The 18,702-nt window shown below is 34.2% G+C and overlaps 1 protein-coding gene across 1 annotated transcript; it reads right to left on the bottom strand.

Annotated features, from left to right (window-relative positions):
• Nucleotides 1-8,661: 8,661 nt before the first annotated feature.
• LOC106823620 (olfactory receptor 8K3-like) lies at nucleotides 8,662-9,618 on the bottom strand. Its single transcript, XM_070488587.1, has one exon. It carries the CDS (start codon nucleotides 9,616-9,618, stop codon nucleotides 8,662-8,664), a length of 957 nt encoding a protein of 318 aa, XP_070344688.1.
• Between the last annotated feature and the right edge of the window lie 9,084 nt (nucleotides 9,619-18,702).

Here is an 18,702-nt window from a genome sequence, read left to right as displayed (position 1 = left end):
TTACATAATATGACATGATAAATCTGTTAATTATATCACAAAATTTTAAAATGCAAATTCCAGTTATGTGTGGAAATATTTAGAAGCCCCTGCTTTAAAGCATATTCATGTGAAGGCCCTTATGCCTTCAGATGGTACAGGATGAAATTAATGTGTTGACCGGTATTGGACAGAGGTGTAAAAAGAAGAAAATTCAGAGAGATTATAGTAGATTATTTTTCTTTACATAGGGAAACATCTCATGAAATATACATACGTTGATATACTCACTACTACACCTAAATTTTTGTTGTAGATAAAGCAGTACTGTGGATAAATGTTGTAAATTATCTTAATCTCTATTCACACCAGGAAAATAAACTGTTTCTCGTAGGGTTGTTGGGAAGATAAGTGAGAATTATACATTTCAGTGTGTTTGTGGTACCTGGAAATATCCCTCAATGTCAAGTACATAGGATTCTTTGTGTGTGTTTGTTTTAATTTCTTGGTGGAGAGAGTGAGTTACCTGAAATGGATTATTTTAGATATGTACGTATAAACTCTTTCTGTATGACTTAACTTCTTTGTCAGGGGTATGAGGATGCATAGATGGAGCGGTGTGTTGTCCAGGTAACTGTCCCCAGTACCCCTCCACCATGACCCAACTCTGTGACTACAACTTGACTATCAATGTGCTCTTCTTTTGGATAATTTGTCTTCTACCTTACTTAAGATATTTAACATACATTTATCTTAAAACTAACATATTTCTAGAGATCTGGAAGCCCAGCCAGAGGCAGTGCCCCTTCACAGAGATTGAGCACTAGATTCACGACTGAAGGGCTAAGGTTTGGAATTTACCCTATTGGAGAAGTGCTGTCAGGATGGCTGGGTTGCCTAGGTAATGATTCCTGTGACTTCATCTAGAGGCTATGACAAAAAGTGAAGAGTCATGCCCCTTCTCCTTGGCTACTATGAATTTTGCTGACACAAAGAATGTCCTTTCTCTGGTGTTGGGTAAATCCTAGGAACTTGCATCTTTCTTGTATTAGCTTGAGAAACTGCTGTCAACTTGTTGGGGGAAAAATCTGACTAGAAATTTTGGGGAATTTAAATATCAGTCAGGATGCACTTCTTAACTTTGTCTTAAACAAGTACATTTTTTAATCAAAGGATTCCAATAAAATGCTTTAAAGCAAATTAAATAAAACTAACATATTTCCTCTTCCCCAGGTGCATTTTTATTATAACTGATGAATACTACCTTGTTTGTAACACAAAGATATGTTTTGTGATGGATGAACCTAGAATAGTATGAAGACATAAGCAAATTGGGCAAAAGTGAGGTCACTGGAATCAGTTTCATATAATAATGTTTCACATACATTCTTTTTGGATAAAGAGATTTTCTACTTTAAAGAAAAAAACAGGTTTAAAATCACTATATTACACAATAGCGTGCTGGAAGATAAAATACACAGACTATAAATTCTGGGATGTTATTTGAAGTCTGTCTGTACATTAAGGTCACAAAGAACTTCTCTACACATTTAATTTAATGCAGATGTCCATAAGTATAATGAAATAAATACGTATGTGAATGTGCCTAATAAACCACCAAGCTTAAAACATAGCAGAGTAGAATGAGGATGGCAGGCTAAGGTAAAAGAATTAGTGTTTTAAAAAATTGTGAGTGTAAATGTTTCCGCAAAAAAGGAAATGCATGCATACATACTTAAAAAGAATTGATCCTGATTACAAGGAAAATAACAGTGTCAGGAGTCTCTGAGTGAGCTCTAAAAAAGCAAATAGAAAAATCTTTATAACATTAAATTACTAATCTTTATAAGATAAACATTAAATTATAAAGGTTTTCACAGGAAATCTATACTTTCTCACATAAATCATTGCTTACAAGTTTGTGAGCTTCTGACATCCTACCATGTCCCATGTACTTACCCTTCTTATGTCAGAAATACTGAACATATTTCCATGTTTGGAAAAAATATTTTAAATCAATGGAATAAGAAGCAATATAACTCTTGTTTACGTGCAATGATGAAAAGCTAAAGAAAACAAAGCACATTGGGAAGCGCTGACTTCCTGGACGATGACGGAGGATAGACGGGCTTTCTCTCAGCAGCTGTAGACGTCTACAGAATGCATCAAACCACCTTTTCATTGTGCACTATCTGGATTATCAGATTATTTTCTAAAGCTATACTCTGAGAAAATTACATCAGCTTTCTGCCAGATCCCACTGGAAACTGAACACGCTGTCCATTGTACTATCACCATAAGACTGGGTACTTGAAAGTCTCCTAACCTCCAAAAATTGCTTTTCACATCTCAGTGTAAGGTGGAAATTTCCTTTTCATTCATCAAGAGATCAGAAAAAAATTCACATTTATACATTAAATTAAATCTATATTAATTACTACAATATTTTTGAGAAAGAAATAAGAAAAGCCTAGCGTCGCTAAAGGACTAAGGATTTAGAAAGGTTTCAGACTAGAAACTTAATACTTGAAGCTTCATAATTCTGCCATATCTGTATGTTTTTCTATTCCTGGCTCCTTAGTTAGGCTTTATTTTCTTTATTTTTGGCCTCAAATATTCATGTGATTAAGTATTTGTAAAAACATAAATATTACATAAGCCATATGGCATTGACATTTCAAATATTCTTAATAGTATTTCTGAAAATGTTTTAACAGTTAATCTGAAGAGAAAGAAGAGCAGTCCTATTCAGCTCATGCGTTATCATAGCAGAATGCACACGGAAGTGAATCAGAAATCTCAATATTTTGTTATGCTTTGCCATAGAATAAAGGTGTTCTTGCTGATGTCACTCAAACTATTCAGATATTGGTAAAATATGGCACCACGTGAAATATTCTGTTTACCTGTCATGAAACCTCTGTTTTGGATCCTGCATGTGTTTCATAACATGGAATAGTGAGAACAATTTATGGATTGTTTTTCACCCTCTGAGACTCTCCCTTTGGAGAGGCCAAACAATTCCATGATTGTCCCTGAAGTATTCGAAAGCTTAACAGAATGCAAGGACAGCGTGTGTCTATTAATAGCCCAGAACAACTTGTATTTATGAGCAAGTTAGCTAGATTCATTTTTTTGTTTGTATATTATATTTCTACCTTTTACTCTTGATTAACTTTCTCTTTTTTTCCACTTTGATGACTAAACTTGTATCCACTTCGCTAGGTTATGGTGCCAGTTCTTTGGTCAAACATCAGTCTAGATGTTGCTGTGAAGATATTTTTTCTATGTTATTAATGTTTGCATCAAGAGATTTAGAGTACAGCCAATTACCCTCCGGAATGTGGGTGGGCCTCATCCAATCAGTTTAAGCCTTGAAGAGCAAAAACGGATATTCCCAAAGCAAAGGGAATTATACTCCAGACAGCAATATCTACAATATAGAAATTCTATCTTAGTTTCTCACCTTTGTACTCAAGACCACAGTTATCAACTCTTATAGTGCCAGCCTGCCCACAGATTTCTGCCTTAACAGCCCTTACAGTTGCATGACCCAATTCCTTAACATCAATCTGTGTGTGTGTGTGTGTGTATGCATGCGTGTGTGTGTATTCTCCTTTTGGTTTTGTGTCTGTGGATTAGCCTTACTAACACAACCACATAGAGAAATGGCTTAAATATATTTACTCAATACAACAAGCTTGTTAGTGTTCCTCTAGTTCTACAATGACTCCTCAAATAGATGACATGGGAGAGATGTATTTAAACATGGTCGTATTGAATTATTTAAAATATAAGTGAACTAAAAATAATACATTTTCTATATAAGCTGTTTGTTTTCTTCTTCTTTTTTTAATTGTTTTACTTTTGCTTTGGGACATTGGGATAGAAATTAGTTACTCCTCTCTCTCATTCTCATTTCGTAGTGAATTGTCATCACCTGTTTAGGGCATCGCTTCACTATAGTTGCCTTTACTTTTTATTTTTTTGAAGAAGAAATTAGCCCTGCGCTAACATCCACTGCCAATCTTCCTCTTTTTGGTGAGGAAGATTGGCCCTGAGCTAACATCTATGCCCATCTTCCCCTACTTTATATATGGGATGCCACCACAGCATGGCCTGATGAGCAGTGCTAGGTCTGCACCTAGGATCTGAACCAGTGAACCCCAGGCTGCTGAAGTGGAGCACACAAACTTAACCACTACCCCACCGGGCCAGCCCCTTGCCTTTATGTTTCAATATTTATTGTTTTTCCATATTGTCCAATAATCATTCCAATCCTTCTTGTCCACCTTCACACATATCCTACTCTGCTTGATATATACACATATTATCAATACTTTCTGCTAAAATGTATTTTTATGTATATTTTACTATGTTATTTTGCTGTAAATTGTGTTGTTGAATTTAATTCACTCTAATTATTTGCAATGAATCCATGTTGTGACATTTTTCTTATTTCTTCATTACAGTCAATAAATATATTAAAATTTCATAGATCCATATTTTATTGATAGATATTTTGTTTGTAACCTTGGCTTTCACCAACACTACTAACATTTGCAGTCCAATGAAAAATCTTGAGCTTGTCATGTTAATATGTTGTGAACAAATTCTCCATGTGAGACATATCAAATATCTGCTTGTGTGTGTGTCTATGTGGATATAGACATTGATATATCTATACTTACATCTACACACATATTCACACTTATGCACTCACAAAATTGAAAAATGTTGGTAATAGAATGTATAATACACCAGGTGATTTTGTTAAATATTTCAAGTTGATTTTATTAATACGTTCCTCCACCATTAAATTCATAAAGTTTCTTGGATCCTCACATCTGTGACCAGAGCCTAAATTATATTCTCTCTTGTTAATTGGTATTATTATAAGATACATGTTTCTGTTAATGACTTTTCTTCTTATGTTTGGTTTTGTTTCTTAGCATGTTTTCTAATTAAAACACTTTATTAAGGTATCACTAAAATAATAGACAGTGCATACACAAAGTCTAATACTTGATTAATTTGGACATATGTACGCATTGAAAAACAATTAAAACAATCACAATAATGAATTTATCTGCACCCCTAAGTTTCTTAGTGTCTATGCAGTACTTTCATTCTACTCCTTTCCCCACACTATCCCAGGCGTCTTTGATTTGCTTTTTTAACTTCTTTTTAAGTAATCATAGGTTTACAAGAAGTTCCAAAAAACAAAAAGACCACAGAGAATTCCCGTGTCCCACTTAGTTTCCCCAAGTGGTAATAAATGTCATAATAACAGTACATAAATACAGTAACAATATTACCACCATGAAATTAACATGGGGACGAGCCACTGACTTTGTTCAGATTTCACCAGTTTTGCATGCATTCATTTTTCTGTTTGCACATACGTAATTTAAAGCAATTTTATCACATGTGTATATTTGTTTAACTCCCACAGCAGTCAACATACAGACCTGGTTCATCACCACAAAATTCCCTCACGCCCTTCTTTGATAGTCATACCTCCTTCTAGTCTCTCATTCCCTAGTCTTTAGCAAACCACTAACCTAGTTTCCCATCGCTATAATTTTATCTTTTAAAGAATGTTTTATAAAGTAAATACCATTTGTAACCTTCTGCAATAAGCAGTTTTTATTCAACATAATTCTCTTGCAGTCCATGCATGCTTTTGTGGGTATCAATTGTTTGTTCCTTTATTATTGTTATGTTGTATTGGATGGTACTGATGATAGAGTTTGTTCAACCATTCACCCACTGAAAGACAACTGGGTTGTTTCCAGTTTTCAGCTATCACGAATAAAGCTTCTATAAACATTTTCATAAAGATGATTATCTGAACATAAGTTTTCATTTCTCTAAGGTAAGTGTCCAAAAGTGTGATTGATAGGTTGTTTTAATTCTGGTGAAGTCCAGCTTATCCATGTTTACTTTTATGGATTGTGCTTTGATGTCATGTCTATAAACTCGCCACTAGACGTAGGTCCTAGATATAGATTTTCCCCTACGTACTTGTCTGAATATTTTACAGTTTTACATTCTATATTTGTGTTCAATTTTGAGTTAGTTCACATTAGCTTGAGTTGTATAGGCTTAGATCAAGTTTATATCTTTATTTGTTTTTCCTATATATGTCCAATTACTCCAGCGCCATTTTTTAAAAGGCTATCCTTTAATTGAATTATCTTTGTACCATCACAAGTTTATCAAACTTTTCAAAGATCTATTTCTGTGTTCTCAATACTGTTCCATTGATTTATGTTTCAATCTCTCCACCTCTACCACACAGTCTTGATTGCTGTAGCCACATGGTAAGTCTTAATGTGGAGTAGAGCATTTCCTTCCTTATTATTCTACATTTTCAAATGTGTTTTAGTTATGCCAGGTCATTTTCCTCTCATATAAATTTTAGCATATGCTCAGCTATATGTGAAAAAACAATCTTACTGGAAGTTTAACAGGCCTTGCATTAAACTTATAGATCACTCTAGGAAGAACTGATATCTTTACTACATTTACTCTTCAAATTGATCATCTCAGTATGACTACGTATTCATCCACATCTTTTTGGTTTTCTTTTTTTTTGGTGGGGAAGATTGACACTGAGCTAACATCTAATCCCAATCTTCCTCTTTTTACTTGAATAAGACTGTCACTGGGCTAACATCTGTGGCAAACGTCTTCTATTTTGTATGTGGGATGCAGCCACAGCATGGCTTGATGAGTGGTGCATACGTTTGTGCAAGGGACCCACATCTGTGAACCCTGGACTGCCATAGTGGAGCACACAAACTTAACCACTACACTACTGGGCCAGCCCCAATTTTTCAGTTTTTAATATCTATAGAAAATATTTAACTTTCTGAAATAACATATGTCCTCTTAATAATGATGCAGAGAATAACCTTTAAAATGATTGAAATATATTATTAATATTTGTAAATCTCGATATATTTTGTTCTTTCTTTGGTTTATCATTTGAAGGACAATCAAAAGGACTAGCAAAGTCTTATTTTAGTACCAGGATATTGAGTCATGTTCAGTAGTTCATTTTCTAAAATCCAAATATTTGAAAATTTACCTTCTTCTGTTATAAAAGTCATAATTATTCACAAAAGATATTTTGGGGGAAACAGATAAGAAAATATATTAAATTCAAAAAGTTAATAATGTCAGCATCCACCAATAGCTGATTAATATTTCACTGTATTTTTGGCCATTATGCATTTTCTAGGAAACAAAAGTAATTACTTATACGTATATATGTATAGTTCTTATTTTGGTTTATAATTTTTCTTAATTAAAAACTATAAATTTTTTAGTAATATTTATCCTCACATGATAATATACTAATATTTTTTATTTTAATGACTTAATTTCATTCAAATTTGATTGACTACATAGAAAATTTTATTCCTTGATGTAGACAAGGAAAGAGTATAGTCCCTCTATGATGTAAATAAAGTTCTGTGAATGTTAAAATTCTAAAAATTCAAAAAAACAAGGAGGAATTTAGTTAGGGTTGGGAGGAAGTTTATTCAGAAGACTTGTATATAAATTGCTTCATCTCATACTACAATTTTGCTAGAAATGTGGCATAGACAAATAATGGAATTGTCTCCTTCTACTTCCTAAAAGAGGAATTATCAAAACGATGCTTTTAAATAATGGATCCTAATCCAAAAATAATACACATCCATATGAACCAAATTTGAGAAAAGTCAGAAGTATGATTAATTTAATTTATCATAAAGTAGACCTCCTATGCAAAGATATAAAAACACTTAAAGCTTGCCTTTAAAATTATTCTTGTTTTCCAGAGAAGCAGGGAAAAGTAAGAATCCGTTACACAAAAACAGGCATTTAAGAATTGAGATCAAGCTGGTAAAAATATAAAAAGAAAATTTTGTGCAAACTTGAAAGCTTCTATGGGAGAACTCAAGAAATTTATCCTAATTGATATATCCACTATCATAGACAGATGCACTGATTTGGACACAATTAGATGCAGTGCAGACCTTCTGAGTTGCTGAAATGCTAAGTGTGTTGAGTTAATTGACTCTCTAGGGCTTATATGTGAAATAATGGGACAGATGAGAAAAGAACGGGATTCTAAGTTTCCCATGTGGAATGGGGGCATTTGAGCAAATTCAGATGACTGTTGCCTTCAAGTCATCACACTACAATGAGCCTCCTTGAAACCACAACCAAGTTTGATTTTAACACTCCACACAGAAGAGTATGAAGGCTAAAACAGAGAAATGCTCTAACACAAAAACACACATGCACAAGCACACAGAAAAACTTGAAAGTTTGTTCTAAATGTTGAGAACAACACAAGAGTCATATGAACTCCCCTTCTGTACCTACTATTCTTCCTCAATCCACAAAGCAAAGCCATCTCCTTGCCTGCTTTTATGGTCTATAGCCCCCAACACATTCTATTGTACTATAAAATTTACTAAATTAGTGTGCTAAATTTTATCTCTCTCCTTCAAAGAAGACAAAGATTTTTACTGTTTTGTTCACTAATGTGTTTATAACACTTAGAAATGTGACTGGCTCAATGAATACAATCTCTAAATATATGATGAACTTACTAGTGTTAACTTTTCCCTCTGAAAGCATAATGAACAAAGCTTAAAGTCATAACCTAACTTATAGGAATCACATTGAACAGTGAACCTTAAGAAAAGATATTGCATAACTTTTCCACAGCTTGTTTACGGCATATTTAACATCTGTGTTCCTCAAACTATAGATCAAGGGATTCAACATGGGGATAATGAGCGTGTAAAATATGGAGGCCACTTTATCAGTGTCAAAGAAATGAGTGGACTTGGGCTGCGTGTATATAAATATCAAAGTCCCATAGAACACTGTGACCACTGTCAGGTGGGACCCACAGGTGGAAAAGGCCTTGCGCCTACCTTCAGCAGAGTTCATCCTGAGAACGGCTCTAAGAATGAGCAAGTAAGACACAAGAACTATAAGAAAGGATATCAAATCAAAACCTGCTAATATCAGAATAATCATTTCAATTTCACTTGTGTTTGAGCACAGTAAAGATAATAAGGGGAGACTGTCACAGTAGAAATGATGGATGACATTGTAGCCACAGAAGGACAAATTAAAAATCTTTATGGTGACTAGAAGAGAAACAAATGTGCTGTAAAGATATGGAATTGCTACCAGCAGCCTACACACCCTTTGTGACATGATGACTGTGTAGAGCAGAGGGCTGCAGATGGCCACATAGCGGTCATAGGACATTGCTGACAGAATGAAAAGTTCACTAAGAATGAACATGCTGAAGAAAGCCAGCTGTGTGGCACAAAAATAATAGGATATTGTATTATGATCCACAACAAAATTTACCAACATTTTGGGGCCCACAGTGGTTGAATAACCAAGATCAGTAAAAGCCAGGTGTCTGAGAAAGAAGTACATGGGTGTTTGTAGCCTGGAGTCTGTCTTGGTGAGGATGATCATGCCCAAGTTGCCCACCACCGAGATCACATAGATGATGAGGAAGAGACCAAATAATGGAGCCTGCAGCTCAGGATTGTCTGTGATCCCCACGAGAATGAATTCATTCAGCATTGTTTGATTATGTTTTTCCATCCCGGTTCATCAGAAAACCTATTCTGGATAGAGACATCAGCATAGGCAAAGTTTAGTATATAAAGTTAGCATAAATAAAATAAATTGAAATTTACCATTCATATTCTAATAAAATAATCCACCTCCTCCAAAAAAATACCCCCACAATATATATATATTTGATAATAGAAACAGAAATAGGGGTAAAATTGGAGATAGAGAGAGACTTGTAGTTTTCAATTGGGGAAACTGTCCCCAAAAGGTATTTGATGATTTTTGGAGGAATTTTATCTGTCACACCTGCATGAGGGGTGCTACTGGCATCTAATGGTTAGAGTCAAGAGATGTATCTATTTATCCTACAATATTAGGAAAGCAGCCCAAAACAAAGAAACATACAGCTCAAATGCCAATGGGTCAAGGTTGGCAAAACCTGATATATAATAATAGATTAAATACAGGCAGATGTCAATGTAGATAAAGAAAGCAAAAATTAAAAATTGTAAAAATTTTATGCATTAAGTTTCTAGGTGTTTGTTAAAATTTATTTGCCTTTTATGTAATGACAAATACATAGTTACATTTACAAAATTAAAGTTACACAATATGACAATACCTATGTTAATTACATAATAAAATTTGTAAAATTCGACTTACAATTATGTGTGGAAACATTTAGAAGCCCCTACATTAAAACATATTCCGGGGCCGGCCCGGTGGCTCAGCGGTAAAGTTTGCACATTCCACTTCTCGGCAGCCCTGGGTTCGCTGTCCCGGATCCCGGGTGCGGACATGGCATGGCTTGGCGCACCATGCTGTGGCAGGCGTCCCACATATAAAGTAGAGGAGATGGGCACGGATGTTAGCTCAGGGCCAGGCTTCCTCAGCAAAACGTGGAGGACTGGCAGTAGTTAGCTCAGGGCTAATCTTCCTCGAAAAAGATCAAAGAGGGAAAACGTATTCCTATGAAAGTCGTTGTGAATACAGATGGTACAGGATGAAGCAATTAACTAGTGAACAATCTTAGACAGAGGTGTATAAATAAGAAACTCTAAAAGATCACAGTAGAGTCTGTTTGTTTTTATATAGGGAAATAGTCACAGGTTGATACAGTCTTTGCTATACCTATATTTGTGGTATTTACAAAGGAGTACCTTAGCAAATGATGTAAGATTTCTTAATATCTATACACATCAGCACAATCAGCTGTTTCTTGGAGGGTTTTTGGGAAGAGGAGTGAGAATTAAATGTTTAATGTGTTTAGGGCTAATGGAAACATCCCTCAAATATCACATCAATATGGGTTATTTTGTGCGTTTGTTTTTATTGTTTTAAGTGGAGACAGTGTGTTGTCTGAAATGGATTATCTTTACACATGTGCATATTCATTTTCTGTGTATGACTTAGCTTCTTCATCGGGGTATAATGACAAATAGGTAAGCAGTGTGTTACCCAGTTTAACTGTCCCCAGTTTGTTCCTGCCTCCTGACCATGACCCAACTTCATGACTACAACTGCAACATCAGTGTGCTATTCTTTTAGATAAATTATCTTCTATATTTACCTAAAATATTTAATAAAAATTTACCTGAAACAACATTATTTCCTCCTCCCCAGGTGCATTTTCATCATAACTGACGTATACTAAGTTGTTTAAAACACATAAAGTATATTTTGCCATGGAGGAACCTAGGCTAGTATTAGGAAATAGAGCAAATTGAGAGAAAGAATAGGTTTTATGTAATGAACTTTCATAAACATTCCCTTTGGATAAAGATACCCCCTACAGAAAATCACTACATTACACAACATCATATTGGCAAGATAAAATACACACCATATATATATGTATATATATGCATATATGGATTTCATGATGTCATTTTAAGTCTGTCTGGACATTAAGGAAACAAAGAACTCCTCCATAGTAAGATATAACATTTAATGCAGACATAAATAAGTATAATGAAATAAAGATGAATAGAAACATCCCTAATAAGCCACCAATTAAGAAAAACGCCAGAGTAATAGAAGACTAAAATAAGAATGGCAAGCTAAGGTAAAAGAATTAGTGGTTCAAAAATTGTATTTATGCCTCCTTAAAAACAAAGAAAGAAAGAAAGAGAACTGATCTGGCTACAAGGAAAATAATATTGTCAAGAGTCTTTGAGTGAGTTCTAAGAAAGCAAATAGAAAAATACAACATTTTAAACGTTAAATTATAAACGTGTTTACATGAAATCCACGTAAACATTGTTTATATAGTTATGAGCTTCTGACATCCTATCCTGTCCCCATGTACATTCACATGTCAGGAATACTGAACAACTGTTAGGAAAAATATTTTAAATCAAGGGAATAAGAAGCAATATAAATCTTGTTTAGGCTCAATGAAAAGCTAAAGAAAACAAATGACATTGGTAAGTGCCAACTTCCTGTAACATAAGGGGGAGAATAGAAGGACTTTCTATCCGTAGCTTTAGAGTTCTATGGAATGCATCAAATTACTTGTTCCTTGTTTACTATCTCTTTTATCAGATTATCATTTTATAAAGCTATACTTCCTGAGAAAATTATATGTGCTTTCTGACAGATTCCACTGGAAATAGACATGCTGCTCATTGTACCATCACCATAAAACTGGGTACTTAAAATTTTGGTTTCCTAACCTCCCAAAATTTCTGTTCACATCTCAATGTAAGGTGGGGGCTTCCTTTTTGCTCATCAAAAGATTAGAAAAAGTTCACATTTTTACATTGATTTAAATTTTTATTAATTATTACAATATTTTTGAGAAGAGAATAAGAAGAGTCTAGAGTCACTAAATGTAGGACTTGGAAAGACATCAAATTATAAAACCCACAGTTTTATAATTCTGCCAAAGCTTTTAGGTTTTGTTCCTGACTCTTTTGTTGGGCTTTCTTGTCTCTTGATTATTCATATGATTAAATATTTGTTTAAATATTAATACTGCATAAGCAGTATGGCATTGACATTTCAAATATTCTTAATAGTATTTCTGGAAATATTTTAACAATTAATCTGAACAGGAAGGATGATTATCAATAATAATTGATATTATCAATATCATTAGCATTATCAGTAGCAGAATGCACACAGAAGTAAATCATAAATCCTAATATTTTGCTATGCTTGGCCATAAAAAAAGGGTTATCTTGCAAATGTCACAAAATCTATTTGGATATTGGTATAATATGGTGCCACACGGAATATTCTGTTTACCTGTCATGAAACCTCTGTCTTGGCTTCTCCATGTGCTTCATAACATAGCATAGTAAGAACAATTTATGGAATCTTTTCCACCTTCTGAGAATATCCCTGAGGAGATGCTGAGCAATTTATTGATTATCCCCAAAGCATTTGAAAGTTTAACAGAATACAAAGCAGAGGGTGTGTTTATTAGTAGCTCAGAACAATTTGTATTTACCAGCAAGTGACTTTGATTTATTTCCTTGTGTATTACATTCCTACCTTTTACTCTTGATTTAACTTTCTTTATTTTATGCCTTGATACTTAATTTTTGTGTTCATTTGGCTAGGCTTGGTACCCAGTTGTTTGGTCAAGCATCAGTCTAGATGTTGGTGTGACAATTTTTTTCACGTGATTATGATTTAAATCAATAGACTTTGATTACAGACAATTACCCTACAGTATGTGGAGGGGTCTCATTCAATCAGTTGAAGCCTTAAAGAGCAAAGATTGAGGTCCCCCAAGGAAAAGAAATTCTACTCCAGACTGCCATATACAAATTCTACCTTAGTTTCCCACCTTTGTTCTCAAGACTTCAGTATCAACTCGTGCAGTGCCAGCCTGGCTGCAGATTTCTGCCTTTCCAGTCCCAAAAATCACAGAAGTCAATTCCTTAAAAATCTATCTTTATATATACATGATGTATATTATAAGTATATATGTTATATACATAAATATAATCATCTACTTTTTGTTCTGTTTCTCTGAAATGCCCTTACTAATACAATCATGTAAGGAAATGGAGTATTTCATCTCTATGACAAGCTTGTTAGTATTTCTCCAGTTCTACAATGGTCTCCTCACATGGATGATATAATGGAGATGTTTTAAATGCTGTCCTATTGCATTATTTAAATGACGAGATGAATTAAAAATAATAATATATTATGTATATAAGGTGTTGCTTCCTTAATTTTTTGATTGTTGTACTTTTTTTTCTTTTTGACCGTAGAGAGAGGAATTAGTTATTCCTATTTCTCATTCTCATTTCACAGTGAGTTGTGATGATTTGTTGAGATCTTCTCTTTCACTATATTTGCCTTTATTACATTTCAATCTTTCTTGTTTTCCCATCATGTCCGATACTCATTCCTATTCTTCTTGTCTATCATGACACATATTCTACTCTACTTGATATATCGCCTGCATGATCAATATATTCTGAAAAAAGTATTATTTTATATATACATTTTGTTACATTATTTTGCTGTAATAAATTGTATTGTTACATTTTGAATCACTATACTTATTTGTAATGTACCCATGTTGTGGTTTTCACTTTTTTCCTGATTACAGTCATTACTATATAACCAATTTCATGGATCTATTCTTTATTGGTAGACATTTGTCTCCAACCTCAATTATCGCCAACACTACTACAGTTCAATGAAAAACCTTGAGATCACCATGTTAATATGCTGTACGCAAAATTATTCCTGACAGTTAGTTTACATATCTATCCCTGTGTGTGTGTTAATGTACATGCAGATACAGATACACATACACATATACCCATACATAAGTGCACACACAGAATTGAGATATCTTGGAAACAGGAAATATAATACGACCTTTAATTTTGTTAAATATTTCAGATTGGTTGTACCAATACCCTCTTTCACCAGCAAATAGATGAGGTTCTTGGATCTTCATATCTATGATAAGTGACTGAACTATGTTCTCTCTTGTTAACTGAATAATATTGCAAAATGTGTGTTTCTATTATTGACTTTTTCTTTGTTTATGGTTTGATTTCTTTCATGTTTATTAATTAAGTAAAACAACTTTATTAAGGTATCATTGAAAATAAACAACACATATATAAAGTGTGAAATTTGACTAATTTTGAAATATGTATGCACCTGAAAATCATCAAAATGATCAATATAATGAACATATCTATCACCCCCAAAGTTTCTTATTGTCTCTCTACGTAATATTTCTGTTCTGCTCCTTCCAGACCCACACTGTCTGAGACAGACTTAAATTGAATTTTTTTGAACTTCTTACTTTGGAATAATTATAGAATTACAAGAAGTTGTGAAAAAAAGTGCAAAGAGAATTCCTGTGTCCCACTTGGTTTCTCCAAGTGGTAACAACTTGCGTAAATACAGTACAATATCATGACCATGAAATTAACATTGGTATAATACACTGACTGTGTTCAGATTTCATCAGTTTTGCATGTATTAATTTGTGTGGGTGTATACATATATACCTATTTCTATTGCATTTTTTCATATGTGTACATTTGTGTAACCACCCAACAGTCAAACACAGACCTACTCCATCACCACACAGGTCCCTCATGCTCTTCCTTTATAGTCGTGCCCCCTTCCCTTCTGTCATCCTCCTGTCCATAAGCCCTGTCAACAACTAATCCATTTTCCATTACTATAAGTTTATCATTTCAAGAATGCTGTAAATGAAGTGCTGTTTGTAATCTCTCGCAATTGGCTTTTATCAGTACACATAATTCTCTTGGTGTCCATTGTATTTTTATGTATCAATTGTTTGTTCCTTTATTATTGCTTTATTGTTATTGTTCCTTTATTATTTCTTGGGACTGATTATGCATTTTGTTCAACCATTCAACAATTGTAAGACACTTAAGTTTTCCAATTTTCACCTATTACAAAAAAGCTTCTATGAACTTCTGTGCAAAGGCTATTGTATGGACATAGATGGGTCCAGAGCAGTGCTCAGTTTGGGGTTAATTATCCTCCTTTACTGAAGTAAGAACTTCTTGAGTACACTACCTAATGACTCTTGAATTATGAGTTTTTCTCCTCTCTATGTAACAAATGGAGACTATTCCTGCCTCTGTTTGAGTTCTGGGAGCTCTGTCTTTAATCCTTTCATATGATTGTCTATTTATCTTTGGATGGTTTCCACTTGCATGTGTTGATGCAATGGAGGGGGATTCTCCACAGAGATTCAGTGTCCTTCTTCCTGCAACTCTTTCTCTTTCATGCTCTGTCTTGCAAACTCTGCCTACCTTGGTCTCACTGGATTCTCAAGTCTGTCTCTTCAGCTCAAGGATTCTTCTAGGTTTCACTTTGGTTTGCCCTTTTGTAAATGGATCCTGGAAACTCTTTTAAGACTGGAAGGTAGGGCAATCATAGGATTCGCCGCATTTGTTTTTCATCTCTCAGGGAAACATTCCTTCATTGCTCAATGTCATTACTTTGAAAAATTATTGTTTCTTGTATTTTGTCTTTGTTTTCATTTTGGTATATTTTTATTGTTTTAATGGGAAAGTCAAGCCAGTCTCTATTACTCCACTCTAGTTGGAAACCAAAAAGAATACACACAGCCCCTCACTAATGATGATTCAGCTTATGATTTTTCAACTTTATGATTGTGCAAAAGTGATTTGCATTCAGTAGAAACTGTACTTCAAATTTTGATCTTCTTCAGTGCTAGTGATATTTGGTAAGATAATTTCTCCTTATGTTGGGCAGTGGCAGCAAGCCACAGCCTCCTTTCGGCCACGTTATAAGGGTAAACAAATGATACACTTTCAACCATTCTGTACTCATACAACCATCCTGTTTTTCACTTTCAGTACAGTATCCAATAAACTACAGGAGATATTCAACACTTTATTGTAAAATAGGCCTCGTGTTAGGTGATTTTGCCCAACTTTAGGCTAGTGTAAGTATTCTGAGCACATTTAAGTTGTGCTAAGTTAAGCTATGATGTTCAGTAGGTTAGGTGTATTAAGTGCATTTTTGACATGATATTTTCAACTTATGGTGGCTTTATAGGGATGTACTTCTATTATAAGTCTAGGAAGGTCTCTATTTGGATATCATAAAGGGAGCTCTGCAACTAGTCTTTCCATTCTTTTAATTATTCTTTTTTAAAATTTGTTCCTTGTCAAATAAATATGAAGAACTATTATTGACATTTTTAAAAAATATGTTAAGAATCTAATCACTTCTCATCCTCTGACTGTTCCCACCCCAGCTTAAGCCTCAGTTCTCTCCCAAATTTATCATAATTAAATCCCTCAAGATTTTCCATTTCTAAATCTTAGTATCCTAGAGTCTATTATTTGCACAGGAGTCACAGCTGTCCTTTAATGAAAGATAGATTAAATCACCCCTTAGTTCAAAATTCTTCATTTTTTCTATCAATCAAAATAAAAGGCAAGTTTTACAATGGCCTAAATAGTCCTCCAATGTTGAATTCTAAGTTACAAGTCTATCATTATCTCTTCTACTTAATATTTTATGCCCCAACCACCACTGACTCTGATTTTCCCCAACACAACAGTCATATTTTCATTTAGGAACAGTTGCATCGATAGTTCTCTCTACCTAGTATGGTCTTCCCCTAGATATCCACATAGTTTACTCACTTAATTTCTCAAGTGTTTGTCTAAATGTCATCTTTGTAGAGGGGTCCCTGAAAATTAAAATTTAATCTCCATCCTGACTACTTGCTCTATTTCATTTTCATGTTGCTCATTACAATCTATTGTACTGTATAATTCACTTTTCACTCCACCTGTTTTCTGAAAGTCTTATAAAGAGAAGGATTTGAGTTCTTAAAGTTAACAATATCAATTTACTTGCTTGAATGACTCCATTTATATAATACCTATCAGGCATCCTTATGCCTTTTTCTGTTCTAGGCAGTAAATGTAAAATTGTGAGTGCAACGTACAGAGTCTGAGTCCTTATAAAAATAAATGTCTAGTGGAGGAGACATACAAACAGGCTACACATGAGAACATGTAGGAATGGCACCTAATCTGGATTTGAAACTAAATAAAAGTTAATGTATGAAGTATGGGCCAAAATTAGCCATCTGTTGGTGATAGATTTTGGTTTGGAAATAGCAAATACGTTTCTCTATTTCCACGTGTATCAAATATTGATTCTTGTCCATTACATGGGGGCAATAGTACAAAGTTAAAACAATGTTAGCTATAGTATACATTAGCTAGTTTATCATTTATTGTTAGTGTATCCTACAGGTAATTTTAAATAAAATATTTGCACACATATTCCAGGTTCTATGTAGGGCATTTTTCACCTCTTTGTTCCTTAAACTGTAGATCATAATATTCAGCATATGTATTACCAAACTATAAAGGAAAGAGGACATTTCATCAGCACCAATGGAATAAATGGACTTGAGCTGCACATACATAAGTAATACAATACCATAGAATATGGTGAGATCCACAGGTAGAGAAAGCCTCGTGCCTGCTTCTGCAGAGTTCATCCTGAGAATGGTAACAAGGATCATCATGCAGGATACAAGGACTATCAGAAAAGATGAAACCAAAGTAAAAGCTGAAATTGTCAGAATTATCAATTTAATTTCACGTGTGTCTGAGGAGAGCAAAGATATCAGGGGCAGACTATCACAGTAGAAATGCTTGATGATATTGCATCCAAAAAATGATGAAATGAAAATTTTTATGGTGGTCAGTAAAGACGAAAAGACACTCTATATATAGGGTACTGCCACCAGCAACTGACAAATTGTTTGTGACATGACAGTGTAGAGCAGAGGATTACAGATGGCCACATAGCAGTCATAGGCCATTGCCAATAGAATGAAAATTTCACTAGTGATAAACATACTGAGAAAAGAGAGTTGGGTACCTCACCATTTATAGGAGATTGTATGTTGACCTAAAACAAAATTTGTTAGCATTTTGTGTCCCACAGCTTTTGAATAGCCAAGATGAGTGAAAGCCAGGTATCTGAGGAAAAAGTAATGGATGTTTTCAGCCTAGAGTCTATCTTGGTGAGGATGATCAAGCCTACAATGCCCACTACTGACACCACATAAACAATAAGGAAGAATCCAAA

Source organism: Equus asinus, chromosome 17, assembly GCF_041296235.1.
Source record: "Equus asinus isolate D_3611 breed Donkey chromosome 17, EquAss-T2T_v2, whole genome shotgun sequence".
NCBI lineage: Eukaryota > Metazoa > Chordata > Mammalia > Perissodactyla > Equidae > Equus > Equus asinus.
Note: the sequence above shows the minus strand (reverse complement) of the source record. Positions and strands in the feature narration are given on the sequence as shown.